Genomic DNA, 23,552 nt, shown 5'->3' with positions numbered 1-23,552 from the left:
CAGAAGACAGACTGGCAGGGAGTATGTGTCACAGTTTAGGGGAGTGACCGAGAGGGTTTACAGAAGGAAATCATGATCAGCAGCACAAAATATGTGTCACTGTCACGACACAACTCTTGTGAAGCATGTGCCTGATAGATAAGTTTAGGTAAGCTAAAAACCAACAGGAGATACGCATCGCTGTTAGCATCTTTGGCAACCACCTTTTTCTCCAGGCAGTTTTCCCAAGCCCTGCTAAGGTGTTTCCACAGCAATATAAATTGCTGACTAACAAAACTTCTCAGACACTTCCAGTCCTCCTCTGTAGATTTCCAAGAAAATTGCACCTATAAATATCCTGCTGTAAAAAAAGCAACAGTGAATACCCAAAGGAGAAGTCTGCTTGGAACTGCTGGTATCAAAGGTCTCATCCACATCTGTTGAAAAACTGCTTCACTCTCATGGTAGACCTTTTCCCATGAGTGCTATATCTCAGGGAAAAAAGTTTTTACCTCCTCATGGTAGACAAAATTCTTGCAAACATGAATGGAGATTAAGCCAGTGTAACATGTGACAATTACAGCAACAATCTCATGGGCCTGCAGATGGTTTGCAACCACTTGCCTGAGATAGCAATCTTCTTTCTTCATCAGCCGGCCATTAAGTTCTCCAGCTGGATTTGGGAAAATTGGTGGGTGTAAGGCAGTTGTGCAGCACAAAGAAAATGCACATACTCCAAGCTACTAAACAAGGGCAGAAGTAGAGCTTAGTATTTCTTCTCACCGAGAAATGGTATCCAGAAGTTAGCTGCTGCTTACAGGCCAGGCTCTATCCTGGCCTGATGTGCAAGCATTCCAGTATCTGTGGGAGGATCAAAAGCACAAGCCTCACCCTTTCAATTGAAGAGCAGCCCAGATCCAGAAGCAATAGGCTGTTGAAGACATTACGGCCACCCACAGCGGGAAATGCAACCATGTGTGGAATGGAGAGCGTGTGCACACCCCAGGGCACTGACATACTGCCCCACCTTCAGAGGGCAGATTTCAGGAATGGGCTTCAGGGAATCCATCTGGGCAAGCGGCTGCATCTGCTCACCTCCCACCCTCGTGCACCGGCTGAGCCTCCTCAGCCCGCTGGAAGGACACCTGCACCCGGTCAGGGATGGCAAGCATGCCTTGCTTCTTCATGCAGTCAACCCTGAGACCATATCTCCAAGAGTCTTTCTGGCCCTGGCCATCCTCGCTGAGGAAAGTTATGTGAACTCAAGGGAGTCTGCACAAAGTACAGAAATTAGGACAGCCCCTGGCTTTAGTATTTGCTTTGAAACAGAAACTAAGGAAGTCAAGTTTATTCTCAGCACTAGAAGGAAGGCTTCAAGGTGACCCACCCACAGCATTCAAAACCAAACAGAGCAAGCGACAGGCACAGTGAAGTGCAGACTATCCAGCGGACAATTTTTCTAAATATAACACTAAAAAAATCAGGCAGATTCTCAGGTAACAGATAGAAATGGCCCTGAACCCGTTTCTGCGAACCCAAATAAATCTTAGGGAATATAATGGAATTGTTTCAATTTATACCATGAATATGGTCTTGCACAAAGAATATTTTTACCTATCACCAAGGCAACTCTGTTACTACCTGCAAGCTGCCAGGTGCTTCCCATTCACATTATTAAAGACTTGAGCCCATTTCAGTCACTGAAAGGCTTGTGGCAGGGGCCACATCCAGCCCTTGCTAGCCTCATGCTGGCACTGAGCAGAGAAAACAGGTGAAAAGAATTTTTTCAGACCCCAGAGTACCTGTTTCTGTAAACACAAAGAGAACCTACTCCAGCACTTTTCTCCAGAGCAATTTACTGTGGAACAGCCTAGAAGCCTTTAGCACCAGTCTTTGGTAGGTATCACAAGGCAAAGGGGAGATTTTGGCAGTATGTACTGGGAACTTCTGAGAAGGTCGCTCTCTCACTGTCCCCTGTCCATTCACCCCACTGAAAGAGCACCAGTCCTCCCTCTGCAGCGTGAGCTGACCTGAGGATCAGCCAGGTGGCCTGAGCAAGAAAAGTCTCAGCAAGAGGGACATAAACTGCAGTTTTCTGCAAGATGAAGGCTGCCAGAAGACAACCAGTGCCAAAGGGTCTCAGCCCTAACTGCACCTTACACCCAACACTTAGATGGGAAAGTGCCTGGGAACCCTAGGTGCTATAACAAACCAGCAGTCTCCACAGTGCCAAAGCAGAGACTCAGGCTGAACCAAGACACTTGGCTTCACCCCACCACTGCAAGGGATCTGGCAAAAAGGGGTGGAAGAGGAACAGAAGTCCATAACTGCAGAACAGCTCTTTAAAACCCTGGATGCTGTAGAAGAAACCCTTTGCTTCAAAAAGCCTTCCGCTTACTGCCTGTGGGGCAGTCTGAGTGTCCTGAAACCTGGATCTTCCTAGGGCAACCACAAAACCAAGTTTTGCTTCATTGCTGTCCAGGGTAACATCTAACCTGTCAACACAGCTGATGTGTCAGATAACTTAAGTCTATCACTAAGCAGAGATGGAAGCAGAAAAAATAATGCAAAGAGAAGAAGCAGCAATGAGTAAAAGGATTGTGCTATCCCATAAGCTAATGCAGCTACTTAACAGGTGGGTCTCAAAAAGAATATAATAATCACCATGCAGTCAAAAAGATGCCTGTATTTTTGGGAATACAAATGTTAAGTGTGTCTCTGTGTATGAAAACATGTCTATTAAAAGCAACATCAGACAGAGAAATAATCTGTGCTATTTTCCTCTCAAATGCTCATGGCACCAAGAAACAGAGCTGTTTGAGAAAAGTAAACATTTACTTAAACATACCAGCCTAGTGAGTGACTCCAGATTTCAGTCTTAGAAAATTACAGAAGTACATGCAGTATTGTCTCCTCCTGCTATAACTGACAGAACTGACAATTCTGCCTTAATCCTCACTGCCCTGTTCAGCCACTTCACAGCAGCAGAATATGACCTCTGGACATGCTGTGATTATCCTTTGCCAGCCTCTGAGAGCTAGTAGGGAGCTCTCCGCAGAGGAAAAGCTGTAAGCCAGCCTTCGTCCAAAACATACCTCCTGGCCTTCATCTTCACATGCAAAACAACCAGCAGACACTCCAGATCATGCAGAAGTCAGGCAGGCAATGGGACAACAAATGCTAAGGACAGCTTTGAGGAGGAAACCTTTAAATTGCTTTAAATTCAGTGTTAAACCTCTCCCCCCACATCTTTTATCAAAAGGCTATATTAAGAGATTTTCAAATGGGGTCATCTTCCCTCCATGCATGGGAATATATGTAGAATAGTTTGTTTGATGGTTTCTTTATTAACCGGGAGGCCTACTTCATTACTCAGCTGTAACAGTTGTACTAGGAAGTCCACTGTAGCTGAAAAGTATTTGAATAACTTATGGTTACACACCGGAAAGTTATCTGAGCCCATAGCACACAATGCTGCCGAGAGCCCACAGCTGGCCACAGGCAAGTTCAGCCAGCTCTCCGTTACCCAGGGTGTTTGGAGCAGCAGCTGTAGGTAGGATATTCCATACAGCAGAAAAAAAAGACATTACGGCACTAAAGAATACGACTCCCCGCAGCCTGTTTTTGCCAGTCTGTGCTCACCATATATCCTCATTTTCCTGAAACTCTGTCCAGACAGACTTTTGGTAAAGGCAGTCACAATCACATTTTTGAGCGCTGTATGTGGGAATTTGGAGCAAAGGTGTGGAAGGAGTGCTAGGGGATGCTCTCCAGACCCAAACTGGCTCCAGAAGACACAGATGTAAATTCAAGCCACAGCAAGGTACCCAGCTGTTTGCAGGCACACCAGAAACTCCAGCAGATGAGAGCTTTGAAGCAAAAGCCTTTCAGCACAGAAGACTTCCTCCACCTCTAACTCCTCCAAATAAGCACCTCTGACAAGTTCAGATTTTACTTTCAGGGTTTGTCTCCACTTTGTCAAACTTCTTGTTCTTTCAGATAAGCTAATGACCACTGGTCCAGAGGGATATTACAGCAAGCACATTGCTATAGGGGTAAGGTGAAAGAATCCTGACTACATACGCACAGAACCCCCCAAATGGACGGTTTGGTGCAGAAATTCCATCTGGCCCTTACTAAGCTTTGGGCAACGCATGCTCACAGCACCCTCTACAGATGCCAGGTCAGAGAGCTTCACGCTGAAGTTCATATGCCATATGGCTCCTCCAGCTAGCCCGTGCATCCAGGCTAGAGACCATTCACAGGTTGCCCACAGTGGATCCATTATCCCCAGGCAGTTTTGTCCTCCATCCCTATGCATACATGCAAGAGCAGCAGTGCTTGAATCTCAACCCAAGCAACTTGCCTTGGAGAGAACATTTTCCAACTACATCTGTCCTTACAGCTCCCACTGGGCAACCAGCACTTTCACACCCTAGAGCATGCTTGCTGGTATGTATCCTCATTAGATTATGAAAGTAATTACATTAGCAGCAGTTCTGATCCCTCATCAATATGTTGTTTCAAGAGATCATGCTGCTTATACTAACGAGAAAAATATCTACCCAGTTTTTAATGGAAGACTGCTTTGAATGCTAATTAATAGCTAATCCTCCATTGTTGCAGTTTGCTTCTAAACATACATGCTAAAGGCCACCATTAGCTCAGATACCAAATCCCCCCCAAAACCACCGAGTTTTTTAAGCTTGTAAGTAGCAGAAATAGCCTCTAAACTTGTGGCTGGTAACTTCCAGTCCAATATTAGAATATTAATTACGCTGTTGCTACCAGGCAGTAAAAGTGACACAGCAATACTTCAAATGCTGCAGGAAATCATTGCTTAAGCATTTCCTCAGCCTGTTAGCCATGCCTCACTTATGCCCTTGAGCTGCTTTAAGCCAAAGGTCACCACTGGGCTAGCCAGCTCACCAGCCCAGCTCACTGCAGCCCCTGCATGTGCACCCAGCTGTGTACAGGCAGCAACCCCTCAAGCTGGCATCTAGCATGTATGACCCATCAGTTACAAGCTTCCTCAGGCCCAGAACTAGCAACCCAGGAAGCTTCAACAGCTGCCAGGGGAGCCCTGCTCCTCAGGAACCTAATGAGGCTGCCGGGGGGGATTGGTCTTTAACCCCATCCAAAAGGCATGTACCTGCTGCGCTGCTTCCCAACAGCGGCATATGGGGAACAGCTACTTCATTAGGCCAGGGATTTGAATCCGAACCTGCTGAGACACTGCATTAATATATATCCCAGTTCTTCCCACCAGCTTGATCTGAAGGGGCTATTTACTTCATTTGCATTGCCAGTGGGGTGTACAAATGGTACCAGATGAGGACCTGCATGAAGCATCTGCCACGGCCTGTTTGTGCATCATGCAGACACCACCGACTTCCAGGCTAATGGGCACAGCAGATGGAAAATGCCTTCTCCCTCCCTGCAGAGCAAACACTCCATTCAATCCTTTTCTGTGTGCAGACACCACACAGCACAGGTGCATTGACAGATTTTTCACCTCTACTGCTGCCAGATGTGTAGTCAATTGATCTGAAAGTCAGAGGTATAGGAAGCAATATATGTTAGGGCTCCTGACTGCCTCTCTGGTATTAGGAAATTAGGTATTGGAAAAGCCTTTAGCTTCCTCTTTAGTGGTTCCCTACTTCAGCACTTGAGCACAATTCTCATTTCATTCTCCTGCTCTGCAAACCTGGAAGTTTGCCAAACAGCATCCAGGGGAAGGCTGCACGATCTGAATGAACATCTGCCATTAAGTCTCTCTCACCAGAAGCACAGTCATCCCCTACTAGCTGAACACACTGCACCAGGGAAATGTTCAAATCCTCACATAAGCTGACATCAGCTTCCTTACCTTCCCAGACTGCTGTCACCTTTCTGCAATTCATGTATGCAAGAATTTGCAAAGCCAGTGACTTACCTATAAACATGCTAATCTACACCTTTTAGCAGGCCAGCTAAAATCCCCCCACTGAATCATTTACACCAGCTGCTCTCAGCAACAGGATCTAAGGGAGAAGCTATGGGAGAGTCCTTGTCCAAACAGAGCCAAAGTACATACTACACCTCTCCCGTCAGTCCAGCACAGACCTGTTGACCTTTAGCACCCAGCCGTTGTGTACAGAGCCATGCCCGTGACACTTCCTGCAGCACAGCAGCAGGCACAAGTCTCGGCGAAGCACTTTTCCTTCAGGGTATGTGAAGCTACATTGCCATGAGATCATGCCCTTCTCCTAGCTGGAGGCAGCAGGTATGTAAAGCAACCACTACACAGAAGCACTGTTGCCACTCAACTCCCAAAAACTATTAGGAGATCCAGAAATTGGCTGTTAAAAGGTGTGTAAAGAGAATTTCAGTCACCAGCCGAGTTCTACCCAGTACTCTTATTTTATTAAAAATAGGCTCTAAACAGTACAGAAACGTACACTGCGCTGCAGTATCAAAGACACCCCTTCCCCACTTCACAGGCTGCCAATAATATATTTCCAAACCTTTCCAGGTAACAGGGGAGAGCCTAGACTTGAATCTCACCCCCTCCTTACACAGAAGGCCATCCTCCCATACCTGACAATTGCTCTTCAAAGAGAGCATTCCTTGTTTTTAATAATCCTGGTAGGATAACAACAGCTGTTAGGTGATGAATGCAGCCCTTGCAGACAAAAACATCCAATTACATTAAACATGCAGCAAGTTCCAGAATCCATTGCAGTTAAACGCCTCATACCAAGGGAAAGAAAAATTTAACACCCTTCGCCCTTAAGCTGGCAGGACACATTTATCACTCCTGCTAGCTCTGAGAATAGACCAGAGCTGTTGCAGGGTGATGTGAATGCTGTAGCTTGGACAAGGGATCACGATCACAGGCAGCAGCATGGAGAGGGACATCATTAGCAGAAGACAGCTTTCTGCTAGTACACTGAAATCACAGCAGGTCCCAGGACAACTTCTGACAAATCTCAACCTGTCAAGAAAACAGCCAACATTTTGTCAGTCCACTCTGCCACAAACAGCAAATACATAGCTTTCAAATCCCCCCCAAAAAAACAAGACAGCCAGGGCTGCTCTGCAAACATCAAAAACTTCTTCACTGCTAGGCACTGCAGACAGGGTGTGCTCTTCAAACTGCATTGTTTGCAGTTTTGGAGCAGTCCTTGATAAAAGCCGGGGGAGCTGACTGAGAAGAGAATACTGGAATAACGTAACATCTTTGGTCAGCTCTACCAGCTTCACCTTCTGACACAGACCATACTCCTTCTGAATTCAAGAGTACCATACAGAAGGGTTACATTCACACTCTTCACAGATACAGGCTACCAAGGAGACTTCATCCTCCTTGGAGAGACAATAGCTGCACAACAGGCACCTGAACAGTAACACAAGGCTGTAACTGAGTGAAGCCAGCAACAGCAGTAGTTTATCCAATGGAAGAGCTCTGTTAAGCACATTTTCTACAGCATTATTGAAATCCTAATCAGACAGCTGATTTTTCAATTGCACACTGTTCACCTTAAAAAAAAAAAACAGCAAAAGCAACCCCTCTCTTGCAAGTAGACACACTGCTGGAAGCTCTTTGATCCACATTTGTCCAAGGCATTGAGAGAACCTCCCATTGGGGGGTGGGCAGGAAAAAAAAAACCACAACAAAAAAAACCCAAAACCCAAAGCTCCCAGACTTCAAGCACCACCACATTTTAACACTGCTTACGTGGGGCAAAACAAAAAAGCTATGCTAATGCCCTCAAAGTTAAATTGAAACCTGTCAAGAGCTCTCTACCATTTACTCAAGATCTTCTGAAAGCAGGAATTATTTCACTTTTCATCCTCAAGTCTTTTACACATCAGATAGTGTTATACAATCAGTGTCACTGTGGTATGGGCAGACAGCACCCTCCAGTGCTGCCCACCCCTCAAAGCAGGGAAACTACATGTATGCTACACACAACAGAGTTACAAGAGTGTGTAGCCTCAACATACAGCCACATGAGGAACAGAAGCATCTTGCATCTGTGTAATCAGTCAATTTGGCTAAAAACAGAACTCTGCATAAGCATTGCCAACGCAATGGGGGGGGAAAAAAGGTCTAAAGCTCTTCAGCTGAACATTAAAAGGTTATCAATGACATTTGATAAATCTCACATACAGAACCACGAACAAACCCTTTCAGGGAAGACGGTAAAAGGAAACTTAACCTCCAGGGACACTTAACTGGTTAAAGCACTACAGAAGCAACTGCCCTGCAGAAAGGTGATTTTCCCTTTAAATTTAAACCAACAAACATAGGTGGACCAAAGACTTACCATTACAGCCTTGTCCAAGGAACACATATAGTGGAGCAAACCAGGCACCTCAGAGTTATCTCTGCCAGCTACAGCCATCACATCAGGTATCCCAGGGGCTCAACATCCCCACTGCCTCTGCAGAACGCTGTTGTGAGTAAAACCAAAGGGAACAGTTAGCACCAGGCCCTGCCAGCGTGTGGGACACAGCAGCACTCCCCTGCTGGTGCATCAGATGTGACCTGGCTTGAACAGTAAGAAATCAACACTGTCGCTCTGATGGGGAAAAAAGTTCAGTCATCACTTACACCAGCGAGGCCCAGGGCTTTGGTGGCTGCACACTCACAGCAGCTGCACCACATTCCCACCCTGCCTGGCAGATCCACAGGGACTGAGTGAACTAACGGCAGAAGTGGAAAAGCCATGCACACTTGGTATATGGCCACCACTGCACATCTGCAATCCCCTCACACTCCCTTAAGTTGGCCAGCAAGGGGTGAGGCAGAAAAACCACCACCTCTCTTCCAAAGGGACTCTGCAGTCAGGCTGGCTCCTGTCCCTTGCTGGGGAAGCTGCTCTGAGCAGCACCTACCTGCATGTCCCTATGCAGGGTGTCCTTAACATAAGCTCTGAACAGAATGAATGCATCAGGGAAACAAACGGGACAGAGCTTGTAAACCACCATCCTGCTCCTGCTCAGCCTGTCCTGATGCAGCTTGCAGATTCCGTGCCCTGCTGGTTCCTGTTCACTAGCCACACCTGCTACCTTGGACATGCTGGAACAGCAGCAACAGGAGGCACAAAGGACCTTGTTGCAATGCTTCTGCACGAGGAAAACTGTACTTTCACCTCTACATCATCTTTGGCTAACGCTCAAATTTTACACATCAGTCTCCAGGAACAAATTAGAAGCAACTTCTTACAGAAAGGTACTTGCCCACCATATTTTTTTTAATTTAATTAAAACAAGTGATCAACAGCTACTTTAAGGACTTACCGTTTTTACTTGCTGAAGGCTCAAGCATGGTGGAGCAAACCAGGCAAATGCCCTCATCAAATACTTATTTCCATCAGCTACAGCCATCACATCAGGTCTCCCAGGGGCTCAACACCCCCACTGCCTCTGCAGAACGCTGTTGTGAGTAAAACCAAAGGGAACAGTTAGCACCAGGCCCTGCCGGGGTGTGGGACACAGCAGCACTCCCCTGCTGGTGCATCAGATGTGACCTGGCTTGAACAGTAAGAAATCAACACTGTCGCTCTGATGGGGAAAAAAGTTCAGTCATCACTTACACCAGCGAGGCCCAGGGCTTTGGTGGCTGCACACTCACAGCAGCTGCACCACATTCCCACCCTGCCTGGCAGATCCACAGGGACCGAGTGAACTAATGGCAGAAGTGGAAAGGCCATGCACACTTGGTATATGGCCACCACTGCACATCTGCAATCCCCTCACACTCCCTTAAGTTGGCCAGCAAGGGGTGAGGCAGAAAAACCACCACCTCTCTTCCAAAGGGACTCTGCAGTCAGGCTGGCTCCTGTCCCTTGCTGGGGAAGCTGCTCTGAGCAGCACCTACCTGCATGTCCCCATGCAGGGTGTCCTTAACATAAGCTCTGAACAGAATGAATGCATCAGGGAAACAAACAGGACAGAGCTTGTAAACCACCATCCTGCTCCTGCTCAGCCTGCACTGATAAGGAAAACCTCTGTACTTCACCTCTACATTACCTTAGGATAATGCTCAAATTTTACACATCGGTAAAGTATCCAGGAACAACTTCTTACAGAAAGGTGCTTGCCCACCATCTTTAATTTAAACCAGTGATCAACAGCTACATTAAGGACTTACCACTTTTACTCGCTGAAGGCTCAGGCATGGCGGAGCAAACCAGGCAAATGCCCTCATCACGTACTTATTTCCATCAGCTACAGCCATCACATCAGGTCTCCCAGAGGCTCAACACCCCCACTGCCTCTGCAGAACGCTGTGAGTAAAACCAAAGGGAACAGTTAGCACCAGGCCCTGCCGGGGTGTGGGACACAGCAGCACTCCCCTGCTGGTGCATCAGATGTGACCTGGCTTGAACAGTAAGAAATCAACACTGTCGCTCTGATGGGGAAAAAAGTTCAGTCATCACTTACACCAGCGAGGCCCATGGGCTTTGGTGGCTGCACACTCACAGCAGCTGCGCCATTCCCACCTCCCCCATTAGACCCATGGGCAGCAAGTTAATTCATGCAAATCCTTCCCTTGAAAGAGCTAGATGGTTGGCACGCTCAGTGGGCTCATGGGACAGGGGAAACTGCGTGTAAGTCCAGAGAAACACCACTGACATACGGGTAGAGCACAAGGCAGCAAGACAGATAGAAATTAAAGGGCGGCAGGCAGAAATAACAGGTTATGCACTCTTACAGGCTTAGGCTTTATGGCCATGTGAGACTTCCACCTTGCCAACACAAAAGCAGGTCACATATGGGGCAGTAAATGCTGCGGTCATATCTCAGGTAGAGGGAACAGCTCGGCCGAACATGGCATCGCCCATGCGGTGACCACCAATGCACACCCACCAGCAAGGGGCAGGGCTGGAAAGTCCAGAACGAGCGTCCCCTCCAAGGGCGGCCAGGCCAGGCCTGCCCTGCCCCACGCAGGGCTGCAGTAGAACGCCGTGTGCCTCCAGCGAGGCCTGGTCCCAGCCCTGCGGCCACGGGGCACCCGCCAGGGGCTGAGGCCATCAACCCATACCGTGCCCAGGCCGCAGGCTTCTCGCCCAGCTGGATGTGCCACCTGGCACAGGGAGCGAGAGGAGGCACAAAGGGCCCGGCCGCATGGCTCCGGCGGGAGGCAGCGCTCTGCGGCCCCCCCCGGGCTGCTGCCAAGCCTCACGGGACACCGACCCGGCAAGGCCTTGCAGGAGCAACCCTGTAACTCTTAAAAAAAAAACCCCATATATATATATATATATATATATGCACTTTCAAACAGTGAGAAGCGGTTACTTTAAGGGCCTAGCATGGCCCACTTGCAGAGGCCGGGGCCCCGCCCGCACGGCACGCAGGACCCCGCTGCGCCTCAGGCGCGACCTGGCCTGAGCAGCGAGCGACCCCCACCGCCGCCCGGCCGGGGAGGGAGCTGCCCCCAGCCCCGCCAGCGCGGCCGCCCGCCGGGAAACACCACCGGGCCCGTGTGCGACCGGGCCCGAGGCCCCGCGGCCGGGCGGAGAGGCGGCCATGCCGCCAGCCCACGCGGCCGCTCCTTCAGCGGGACCGACAGGGAAGCGCCGCCGGCGGCCGCCTAAAGCCAGCTCAGGCGGGGAGGCCCGGCGGGAGAGGACACCCGCACCCCCCAGCCCCGCCACCCCCCACAGCCCACACCCACCTCAGCCTTACCGGAGCAAGAGGGCGAGGACTCCCGAGCGAGGCAATTTATAGGGCCCCCGGGCCCGCCCCGGCCCCGCCCGCGCTGAGGCGGGAGGCCGGGCTCCGGCGCCATGTTGGGCGGGACCGCGGGGGCGGCCGCTGCCCCCGCTCCGCTCCGCTCTCGCCGCCGGGGGTCTCTCCCGGGGGCGGCGGGGGGCAGCGTCGTTATTTCGGTGCTCCGGCGGGCCGGTGGCGGCGCGGCGCGGTGCGCCTGGCAGCGTGGGCGGCCGGGGCCGCCATTTCGCGGCGAAGGGCCGGGCGGACCGCGGCCGCGCCGCCGCGTGCTGGCCGCCTTCCCCTCATGGCGGTGCGCGCTCGGAGCCCGCGGCCCGCCCCAGCGCCGCGGCGGGGCCCGGGCTGCCTCTGAGGCGGCGGGGCGGCCGGTTCGCCCGGCGGCTGCGGGGCTGGGCCCCGGCCCCAGCCCCGGCCATGGCCCCGCGGGGCGGCCTTTGCTCCCGCCGCGCTGCCTGGAGCTGCGGGGCTCGGAGCTGGGCGAGTGCTGCGTGGTCCCGGCCTTGGGGCGTCGGTGCGGGCAACGGGCTTTGCCTGCATGGGCCGGTGTGCTTTTGGAAAAAAAAAAAAAAAAAAAAAAAAAAAAAAAAAAGGGTTTGGAGATGTTTAGTGGTTTGTCCACAGGCATGCACAACATAAAGCCTGTGATCAAACCTTAATCCGGAGCAGGAGCCCCCAGACAGTTTAATTCCGGGACTGCCTCCTTACACGGCTCCATTCCCTCCAGTTTAATTCCGGGACTGCCGCCTTACACCACTCCTTTCCCTCCAGTTTAATTCCGAGACTGCTGCCTTACACCGCTCCTTTCCCCCAGCTCAGGCTCCCGCTGATGCGCACCCGGGTTCCAGCTCGGGCCTGTCACTGGGGCAATGCCTGCGGCGGGGGGACCAGCCCAGCAGCCATCATCTTGTTTTCAGGTGGCCACAGACAGGCATGTGATGTTGCATTAAAGAGCTTGCCTCGGAGTAACCTGAGGAATGAGGCAGCAAAGGATGTGTCTGCAATGAGAACGGCCTAGCATCTTGCTTGAGCATTGCTGCATGCAGTGATTTTAAGCTAGAAGTTCACTTTGAACATGGGGTATGAATCCAGTCACCCGCATCCAGTGGACTCCTGCCACATGATGTCCTTGAATACCCGCTGACGGTATTCTCACTGACCTACACTCACACAGATTGTGTGCATCTGTTCGTGTTCTGAAAGATCAGCCAGACACAGCGTTTCATCCCTCACCAGTGGTCACTGTATAGCAGGGATGCCACCGTATGATTCGGAAATGTTCTGCAGCCGTGACCCTCTTGCACAGCACCTCCTGGGGAAGGGAGGAACTATTGTCACTAGAATAAGACCAGCTAAAGAGATTGGGTTGAAATGGAGTCAAAGTTTAAGAGGCAGGGGGACAGGCAGAGGAAGGCACAAAGCCATATGCTAATTTTACATCAGCAGGGTGGTCTTTTGGACTAAACACAGGAGCCGAACAAACCTGAGTTAGTTCTGCAATAAGCAGCTGTGGTCTAGTCTAGTTCAGAATCGTGTAATTGCTCCATGCATTGGGGTTTTCCATTTGTAAAACGCACACTGGTTATGTCAAGGCACCAGCCATAGCTGTTCAGTTGCTCACTCTCAGTTGTATGAAGTGTTAGCATTGGGTGACTTGTCACATCAGTGCTTCAGCAAACCAGCTGTTACTTCGGTATCAAGGTGTTACTAACTAAACAGGGATTCAGTGACAAGGGGACCAGATCAAGCTGCTTGACAGGCGAATATAACCTGTGGGACCAATGGAAGGGGTGGTTCAAGGGTGGTGCTTGAAATGTGATGAGAACAAGAAAAGGCACGTGGTCAATTTGTCAGCTAGTTTGCAAACACACGGCCAAGGCTCTGCAACTTTGCCTAGAGAAGCCATGTGAGATATTTTAGACACTCCAAAACAAGCCTGTCTTAGTCACCTCCTTGTCTAGTAGTATCTACAGACATACATACTGCAAGTACATATATAGGCCTTACAGTATGTTTGGCATAACACTGCATAATTCAGCTACCATTAAAATGCTTTTTCCAAATTAAATGTGTTTGTAGGCAACTAATTCTTGAAAGCAGCTTATCAAACAGGACTTGTGGAATAAATCTCAATCCCATTAATCCAAGTTCCAGAACACCAAAAGATGAAAAGACAATCAAAGGAAGGACATTTTAAGAGGATTACAGGGAAAACTAATCTTGTTACACTGCAAACCCATGTCACATGTGCAACGCAGAAGAAACCTTAAATGTGATTTGTGTTGCCTACCTTGCCAAGGAAAGAAAAATGGGAAGGTCTGGGACGTTGAACAGCTGCAGCAGAACTTAATGTCAAATTTGTTTGATTTCACTGGGCTTTATTCTCCTTGGCAGAAACATGTTGAAAATCTCTTCAGCTAGATGAGTTCTTCAGCCCAGTCAGGGCTCATTGTAGCAAGACTTCTTGAACTCAGGAAGTTCCTCAAGAGGCAGCAAAAGTCAGAACATCTTCAGGTTCCAATTCTCCTTGTTATTTACTTATGGAGGAACCTCTTCTGTGGGGCATTGCTGGCCAGAGCAGCCAGCCTGTGAAAGCTTTGCCTCACAGCTGATCAGCAGGACTTTTGGCTGCAGGACAATTGCACCCTTTTCTTGCACAGGGTGGATATTCACTGCAGCTGCAGGCAAGAACCATGTGCTGGGGCTGGACCTCTCCAGTGTTGTGTCCCTGTGTTTGCTCTTGTAGGAGTCATGCAGGAGCAGTTCCTCCGTCTAACCTTGCAAGAACAGCCAAAGTGAAGGTAAAAGGTTAAAAGGCACTTGGTCACATGTGTTTTTTTAAAAGCACCACGATTTCTAAAGAATGCTTTTGTATTGTATGCCAGGCTTCACAGGGACATGTTTTCAGCCTCTTCCAAATGCCAACACGGAGTGCTAGCACAGAATCAGTCTTTTTCTCTAGGAAGGGAAAACCTGATGAAAGAAGAAATGCTTCTGAATTGCTAAACAAGACCTTGTTAATCTCATGGGATGATTAAATATTTCACATGCCAGCATCCAACTGCTACATTGTTATGTTTGGGGTTCTTTTTAAATCAGAACTGAATATGAAGAAATTCAAACTTCAACTGGGATGCAGCCTCTGACTTCCCCACATAAAAACCTCAACTAAAAACCCAGCACCAGATGCCTCCAATATTCAGGCAAATTCTAATACAGATTGTAGTTTTCCAGTATAACATTTTGTAATAGATTTTTTTTTAAAAAAAAGTATGCATCAAGAAAGCCCTGAAGAGATCTCTCTGAACTGTTGGGTCAGCAATTTCATTGTAGAGCACTGCAATAATAAAATAAAATGGCGCACTGACAAAGTATTGAAAAAAAAGTCTTAACAAGCATCTGCCAAATAATACACACTGGTCATTTGGAATATGAAAAATTCCAAACACAAAAGTCACAGAATGGATTAAAGGGCAGTAAGAAAGAAACTGCTGTAGTTTAGTTGTGGAGCCAGAATTTTTCTAGCCTGGAGCTAAAACTAGACAGAAATTAAGACTGTGAATGACCCAGCTGAGTTTCAGCAAGAGACCCAACAGGGAGATGTATTCAGATTCACTAGTTTAATGGGCCTATTTGCACATAAATGAGCGCCTCTTTTATGGTTTCCTACAGACTGTCAAGGGTTTCCTTCCAGAAATGATAGAAACGGATCATGGCTACAGTGCGACTGTAGCAGGAACTTCAGGGCTGTCTGCAGCAGCAGAGAGGTCGGATCACCAGGATCACCAAAGCACTCCTACAGAGAGATCCCAACATTCATTTTCTGATGAATGCAAACTTTCCACAGGGATGCTGTGGTTTTTTAGGGTATGGGCATTGCAGCAAGTCGTGGGGTGAGCCAGAGAACTCCACCTTGCAGGACTAAGTCCTCTGCTGATTATATGCATCTGTCCAGGTTTACCCTTAAAATTGATCAAAACGTTTCAACAGTATTTCCAAGCTCAGATAAACCACTTAAAACACGGAAACAATAAATGCCTGTTAGACGAGCAACTGCCTTGTTAACAGCTTTGTACCGAGGATGCAGCAATTTCAGATGCTGCATGACACCAGTAAAATTTTGCAAATTTATTGGCTAGACTCTACAGAAAACGTTTTTGGAGGGAGAAGGGAGCTTTGATGGCTTACAGATTTCTCTTCGATTATTAGCAAATGTTTTTTACATAGGCATTGATGAAAGACACTGTTCTGACAGAAAGAGATGGAGCAAAAAGACAGAGGAAATTGCAGACCAATATGGTGTTAACTTAAAAGTGACTTTAGAATTTACATCCTTCTTTATCTTGCAAAAATATCCAAGTGTTTTTAGTCCATTTACATGAGACAAGCTTTTCAGCTGCAGTGTTGAAAGAACACATGCAAGAGGTCCAATACCTTACAAGACTTTTCCTTTTCAGTTTAACTCATATGGAAATGCTTTGGTTCAACAGATAAACAGTTTAGTTAATCTGCAGTGTATTATTAGCTACAATCAGGAGGCACCACAAGCCTTGCTAGTGGCTTCTTGGGATCAGGAGGTGTTATGGTAGGCAGACAGGACCAAGAGAAAATGCATCTTGTAGGAGCTGACCTGTTTTCAGAGCAGTGCCTGGAGTGATCTTTCAACAGCACTCCAGGGCAGTCAGGTGAAGAGCACAGGACCCCACACAACGCTGAACGTGAGTACAGCATGTGCTCTGACTTCCACCTGAGTTTGGAAGAACACCTCATGGAACGTTTCGTTGACACGTGTTTCCCCCTAAGGAAAGAAAAGATACTTCATATACCTCACAGATGTAGGAAGCTGTCCATCATGAGCCAGATAATCTTCAAGCCTGCTTTAAGAGATGTTAACTGTTCTAGGAGTAGGATCCTGTTCACGGACAGAAGGGGAGGAAGACAGTCGGCATCTTTATGAAGGGAGGGGTGAGTATGCCACATAACTACAGGCCAAACCAGCTTCCCAAAAGAAAGTGCCAACAAAAAGTACTGATAGACAAGAAAATGGGAAGGAATGGCAGCATTCACAGGGTATCTGGAAACATCATTCCCTCCCTGGGTAGCCCAGAAGACCATGGGCTCAAGTGCTTGGGGATGCAATATGTGCAAGCTTGTGCACATTGGTGGTTTGAACACTTGCCACGTGCTTGTTGAAGTGGGACTAGCTCTGTTTAATGTCCAGTGTAAACAAAAATGCACCACATTCAGCATGTGGCAAAAAGCCATTAAAATCAGTGAAGTTATATCCAGCTGCCTGACGAATGATGAGAGGTCTGCATTTGACCCTGTTTAAGTATCACTTTAATCTAGGTACATCTTCCCTATCTGCATACAATTATGGAACAGCGGAATGGGGAGGTGTTAGTGAAAAACTACTCTTAAAAATCATTTTTTCTTTTAAATAGAAATCAGCGTTGGGTTTCTACATCAGCCCTTTACCACACGGAAAAACAAGGAGTTAAAACACTCACTGAAAACACCAGTTATCTTTGAGGTTACACAGTACAAGAGAAAGCACAACAGTTATTGCTAAGATTGCTTAAAGAGAGAATTATTTAAATGTTTAGCCTTTGTGAGTTTGAAGTAGCCCATTTTCTTCAACTTTTTATCCACTTTAGTAATTAAAATAACTTGGTGGCTTAACATTTTAATACATAATCTCCTCTGTATCTACTTAACAAGCTTTAACGGGAATTTACAAACTTTTTATGCAAATGTAGTGGCAGTTTGTAGGACAGTTATACTGAATCTTATGTACAACAAACTACCAATGGATTCATTTTCCCAGAGATGCTTTCTTTTCCCAGTTGTTTTTTCTAGGCAAGAGCTATATGGCCCATCTCTGTTAAAACCAAGCTACTGTGTGAAAACAGAATGAAAGCAATACCTAGCAATCAGACCACAATATGTATCTGTACTGTGATGTACTTGGTTGTGGCTTTAAAATGTTAAAATCGCCAATTTGGGAGATTGTACCCATGATAAAACGGAGAATAGGAAATAGGAAATTATCTGTAAAGATACCCAGTTGTCCCCAAACAGATTTTGCGTTTGGACTTTGACATGAAAAATATCAGAGCCTTTGTCCCTTAACACAGGGTTGGGATTCCCTAAAAAAAAAAAAAAAAAAAGGTATTTAAACATAAAGTACTATCTTCTGGTTGGAAATATAGAAAAATAAGAGAATGGTCGTAGAGAATGAAAGTATTGAAAACATGCTCTGTGAAGAGTATTTTCTGCATCGTTAACATGGGACATTTAAAATCTAAAACATTCTCTATTAGCAGCTGGCTAAAAGTGTGAAATTGGAAGTGTTAGAATGAGTAAAGTTTAAAAAACCGATAATATTTTCATTTCTGATCAAATACAATTTTGTTGCATTAGGATACTGCTAGTGGTATACAAAATAATTTGAGGTTTTTTTGAGAGCAAAATACACTCTTGGGTAAGTATTATTTGCCATCTGTATGCTTTTATTCAGTTCTAATCCAGAGATTAAATGAATACCCTAGAAATCTGCTCTAACAACTTGATTTTTTTTCCCCAGCCTCCTTCCATGGGATATTCAGGTTCGTGCTCAGAATTTCCTGGGTATTAAAGTACATATCCAATCAGCAGGTAAAGGGAAGACACAGCAAGTCACAGCCACAGAGATGAAGTTGAGTATTCTCAGGTTTGTAATCACCTCTGGAGCAACAGTTCTTTGTCTCAGCTTAAACAGAGTCATCATCTAAATAAAATCACTTAAACATAGAAGCCCTTGAGGAAGACCTAACATGGAATCACACTTACTCTGTTGGTTTCTATCTGCAGACTTTCACAATAAAAGCAGCAAACTGTTATGTGGTTGCTTCACAAATGCAGACTAGTGAAGTGGTATACACATACCCTATCCCTTCCTGCAGTTAGGCACTTTTTGAACCTCCACCATTTGTCTTTATATATACTAGGACAGAATAAAACTATTTTTAACTTTGATCAGTGGGTTAGAAAAGAATTTTGGTTTGATCCTTAGGTAACACAGTAATTGCAGTGGAACTCCAAGTACTGCCACATTTAACTCTGATCTATGTTACTAATACTTGGCTGGAGAATTGAGAACCAAGAATAACTCCCCTGCTGACTCCAGACTCACCAACTGAGTCCCTTAGGATAAATCCTTTCTGAAAGAAATACCAGCTGTCTATATCCAAAACCAAACCAAACCAAAGCAACAACCACAACATTATGGGAATGTATTTTACTATTATTGAATAACAGGTATCACAGTGAATCCAGGCTGCTTCTCATTCTGTAGGCACATTTTAGCTATCCTACAGGTCAGCATTCCCAAAAATAAATTTTGCACAAATCCTTTTCTTTAAGCTCTCCATCCTGAAACCAAGAATTAAGGATCATGAAATGTCATGTTTCTTCCTTTGGGGAGTCAAGAGTTCCTACTAACAAAATATTCTGCTTTAAGAAAAAAATTCCCTGACCAATTTTCATTATTCTCTTTTAACTTTTTTGTGATGCAGTCTCACAAAAAAACTTTGTCTCAAGGATAGCAAACTGACCCATTCAAGAAAGCAGATAATACTCCACAATCCCCGGTTGAACATGGACTACCTTCCTGTGTGTACCCCAACTTCAGAGCGCAACTTCTTACTTAACATAGGAGACTTGAGCAGCAGTTGTACAGCTTGATAACACAGTGCTGGAAAGGTTTCATATGCAGCACATCTACAAAGCCACTCTTCATGTTCTTAGATGAGACATTCGACTGCATCTCTTCAAAGAACAGTGGCACAGTGCAATTCTTTTGACAAGAGCCACTACAAAGTGCAGCTGTATACTTGTACGACTAAGAAAAGGCTTGATGGAAAGCAATGCAAAGAGAAAGCGGTACGAGTGCTTTCTTTCCAATACCAGAAAATAACATCGAGGCTGGAGTCTGTCAAAGTCTAGGCGCGTGAGGGAGTACAGACAGGATGTTTTCTTTGGTGAAAGAAAATGTGTTACTTACACTGTCTGGTCTCTGCTGATCTTATTTACAAGCTGAACTGTTGGAAAATGAACATAAATATTTCCAGGATCTGTTGTTTTCCAAACTCCTCAGCTACCTCTTTTAAGCCTGTGTGCTCTGCATTTGGAAGCAGGATAGGCAGGTGTTAAAAAAGGTCCAAACGAACAAGGCTGAAACGCACTGATACTCAGTGACTCGTTCTGCCACATTACTTCTCCCGTCCCCCAGTGACCTGCCTCCTCAGGAATTGCCCTCACAAGTTACTAAATCAGGAGTGGAAGCCCTGCAGGATCAGACCTCCTTCCTCTGCACCTTGCAGCAGTGACCCAAGGGCAACCTGACTTGCAGAACACTGGCTGGAGGATTTAAGAGGCTGGGTAGTAACGTGGTAAATACTGAAAATAAACAAGATCATTGTAGCAGGTGTTGTTAGTTGTTAGCACAATAGTTACGAGCCCGATAGATCGGATTAAATACCGTTTTCCTGACTCCCAATTGAAACTGATTAAAGGGAAGTTTTCTGTAGCTGAACTAAACATTCTGAGTGCGAAATCTGACAATTTACTAAATGTGCAGCAGGTTCTGGAACACTCAGATTAGTAGTGCCATATTATTATTAATTATTATTAGCGCTCAAAAATACTTTCTGAGAAACATAGGAAAAATGCATTAATTTACTAAAATTGTGGTAATTTAAGCAGAGTCAAAATAATGGGGAGAAAAAATGCCTGGTAAAATCCACTTGTGGAAGAACAACCCCAAGCAATAAAGATCTGAATAAGAGAAAGTAATTTTGGAATGGACCCTATACTTAAATTTTCTATAATGGCATCATTACTGAAACACATGGCATGAAGCCCAAGCTAATGTAAACTAATATTCATATTTGAAAGCTCCAGCTCATTCACTTGCAGTCAAAAGGTTTCCTAAGATCAAAACCAAAAGTTCAAAGAATGAATCCAAGAAGGTGAGGTGTCTTGCGGACGGCACTTTGCTAGTGCTGAGAAACGTAAGCTTTGTACCAGTACTAGTCTGCTAGACTGCTGTGGTCAGAGAATTTCACCTTCACCTCAGTTTTCTCATATTTTTATTTTTTGTAGAATATTTTAGTATCTGTTGAACAGAAGTGTCATATAAAGCCTTCAGGTGATCGCATATAATATGTAGCCATTCTTTCTAGCCTTCGCTCCGTCAAGCACAGGGGAGACAACCAGAAAAGCAAGCGACGGCAGTGCTCCAGAAAAAACACTTTTATCTCAAGCTCACTTTGGCTTACCTAGAATCCACACAGTGACCTGAAGGCTTCCATCATGAGGCTGTGACTACAAGGTTTTTGACAAAAGAACCTTCTCTTACATAGCACTTCTAAGATGACAGATGCATTTAAGATTACTGAAACAGAGGTATCCACGGCAAAGTACCTTACATCAGGTAATACGGAACACAGCACTATCAACAAATGAATGCCGCAAAACAGTCAGAATAGGCTGTAGTCCCACCTAAAGAGAAGACTCCTAAGTAGCAGCGGATAAAGGCAGGGAGACCATTTACACCCACTATCGATGTGTTTTCCAACATAAATTTGTAAGTAGTTTCTAAGTTGTAAGAATTTGCAATACAAAGCCTCAGCCTAGCAAGTTTCTTTTAATTTTTAAATGTACAGCATTTTAGTTCTACAAATGTAAAAAAAAAAAAAAAAAACCCAAAACAAAACCAAACAAAACCCAAACCCCAAAAAACCTTTACAATGTTTTTTTTTTTTGCTTATAATGATCAAAACCAACTCGATTCAATGAAGTCTGGTATGCAGTTAACGTGGCCCAACTGCTTTCAATAATGCAAATGAAGTGGCCGAGACATTTAGCTTTGAGACGCAGCATATGCAGTAACGGCTCTCTGTGACAAGAGTTACTACACACACTGCAAACAGGTGTTTAGGAAGTGCTGCTACAGATTACTAGTTAAGTACACACTGAACGTAGTCCACATCCAAATGATACACTGTCATGTGTCAGTCTACGGTGCCAGCTTTTGTTGCTAGAGGGAAAGTTTTGTTTTGTTTTGAAAGTACTACTCCCCAAAAATTACTAAGTGCAAGGCAAGGTTATGATTCAAATTACAAGCAAACAAGGAAACTTAAAAGTAGAGACTTAAACTTTGAAATCATACCAACCTGTGTGCCAGGTTTCTTGTCATAATCGTAACTTTAAGCTCCCATTAATACACTTGCACTAACACACTGTGGCACAAATAACAAAATGTACCCACGTTACTTTTGAATTTCCTTGACCTTGCCAGGCTTTCACATCCTCCACATTACTAAATAGTAGTTATTTATATGTAATTGATAACCATTGTACAGTTACTCCATAGCTTTACAATACTGCCCGTACTATATCACAAGCATTACAAATCCTATAAAAAAGCAGCCCCTGTAGTGGCATACAAGAATAAATTAACCAAAAAAAATTTAGTATTACCATTTATTGGTGACAAACACTACGTTTTACTTACATTCCATGGGGAGAAAAAATTCCAGCGTAAACAATGAACTGAAGCAGTACTTAACTTGCAAGGCTATCGTGCTTTACCTGGACCATATGCAAAAAACTTTATTGCACACAGTTCAGTGCGCAATAACACAACATCAAAAGCAACACAGTTTATATATAAACATAGGTAATTTTTTTCAGCCCTACATGGAGATGTAATTAAACAGTATAAAGCACTCAAGGAAAATCAATCTGCAGTTTTATATGCACTACATTGAGATCATATCCTGTAATGTAGTGAGCCGTGTGCCATCTATACACGCAATCCTTAAAACATAGATGACAGATCATTTAAAGTCATGTTGCATTCGAGTTCCCCTACCCCCCCAACTCAAGAAAACTAGAAGTTAACCAAAAATGATCAAACAAAGTTTAAAATTCCTAAAGTGTTTTAATTCATTCAACCGTTGGATAATTAAGCTAGGTTTGCGAAAATATTGGACTTTTTAAAATGGTGGGCACACAATTTGTTTCCAGTGAAACTGTGCTATTTCAATAAAAACAAAATAACCACATACACGGATATGATCTTCCCAAGTTAGTTCACAGATAACATGTCAGTCTCAGAAGACAAAGTTTCTAAACTGTGCTATTGTTCTAGATACAATTAAGAAACTTTTAAATGAAAAATTTATAGTGTCATTTCAATCAAAACAACATAATGAAACTAAAAATTTATCACTGTTTGAAGAAAAAGCAACGGTTATGATTTAGACACTACAGTAGGTTGTAAAGACTGTAGCACTCTAAAACAGTTAGGTTACATTAATAGGAAGCATTTGATTTTCTCTGGTGCTTTCGGTTTGGGTCCAGTCAAAAGCCTTTTTTAGGCAGTGCTGTCCAGTGTTTGTCCCAAAGTGTTTGAGTTAGCTGGTTTGAGAAGAGGATCACTTTCCATTTCTTGTTTCACACATCTACAAATGAGAAAACACCTGTTACTTAGGAGATAAAATACAATTTCCATGAGTAAGATGCTTCTAAATCTGATACAAAATATTTGAGGGGCATATATATAACAAGGTGTTTCCATATAAATGGCCTCCATTTTCAATCAATTAGCACTTTGTTAATTCCGCCATTTTGACAGCTTATTATCTAAGTGAGAGGCTACACTTATTTTTTTTAGCTTGTCCAAGGGAGTAATTTTCAATCCCTCCAGTTTCTGCTGAAAGCAAGCTGTGATACCTATACATCGTTTACATTTTACGTACAGAAGATTTCTAGAAAGAGAGGAGCAGCTGTAACACTTCAACACA

At 45.3% G+C, this 23,552-nt stretch overlaps 1 protein-coding gene across 6 annotated transcripts in view; it reads right to left on the bottom strand.

Annotated features, from left to right (window-relative positions):
* Nucleotides 1–6,362: 6,362 nt before the first annotated feature.
* The window catches only part of STAU1 (staufen double-stranded RNA binding protein 1), a gene marked incomplete at its 3' end in the record, with an annotated part of 48,378 nt that continues 31,188 nt past the window's right edge, over nt 6,363–23,552 (bottom strand). For all 6 annotated transcript variants that reach the window (XM_080404596.1, XM_080404593.1, XM_080404595.1 and 3 more), the window contains 4 exons: nt 10,121–23,210; nt 9,268–9,403; nt 8,292–8,418; nt 6,363–6,955 (listed from right to left, as the gene is read on the bottom strand). In XM_080404596.1, the coding sequence (XP_080260722.1) occupies nt 23,184–23,210 (27 nt within the window). The remainder of the gene's footprint in view (nt 6,956–8,291; nt 8,419–9,267; nt 9,404–10,120; nt 23,211–23,552) is intronic.

The sequence above is a fragment of the Falco punctatus genome (genome assembly GCF_963210335.1).
Source record: "Falco punctatus genome assembly, chromosome: 10".
In the NCBI taxonomy this organism is placed as follows: Eukaryota; Metazoa; Chordata; class Aves; order Falconiformes; family Falconidae; genus Falco; species Falco punctatus.
The sequence above is the reverse complement of the archived record's forward strand: the minus strand, read 5'-3'. Positions and strand labels throughout refer to the sequence as shown.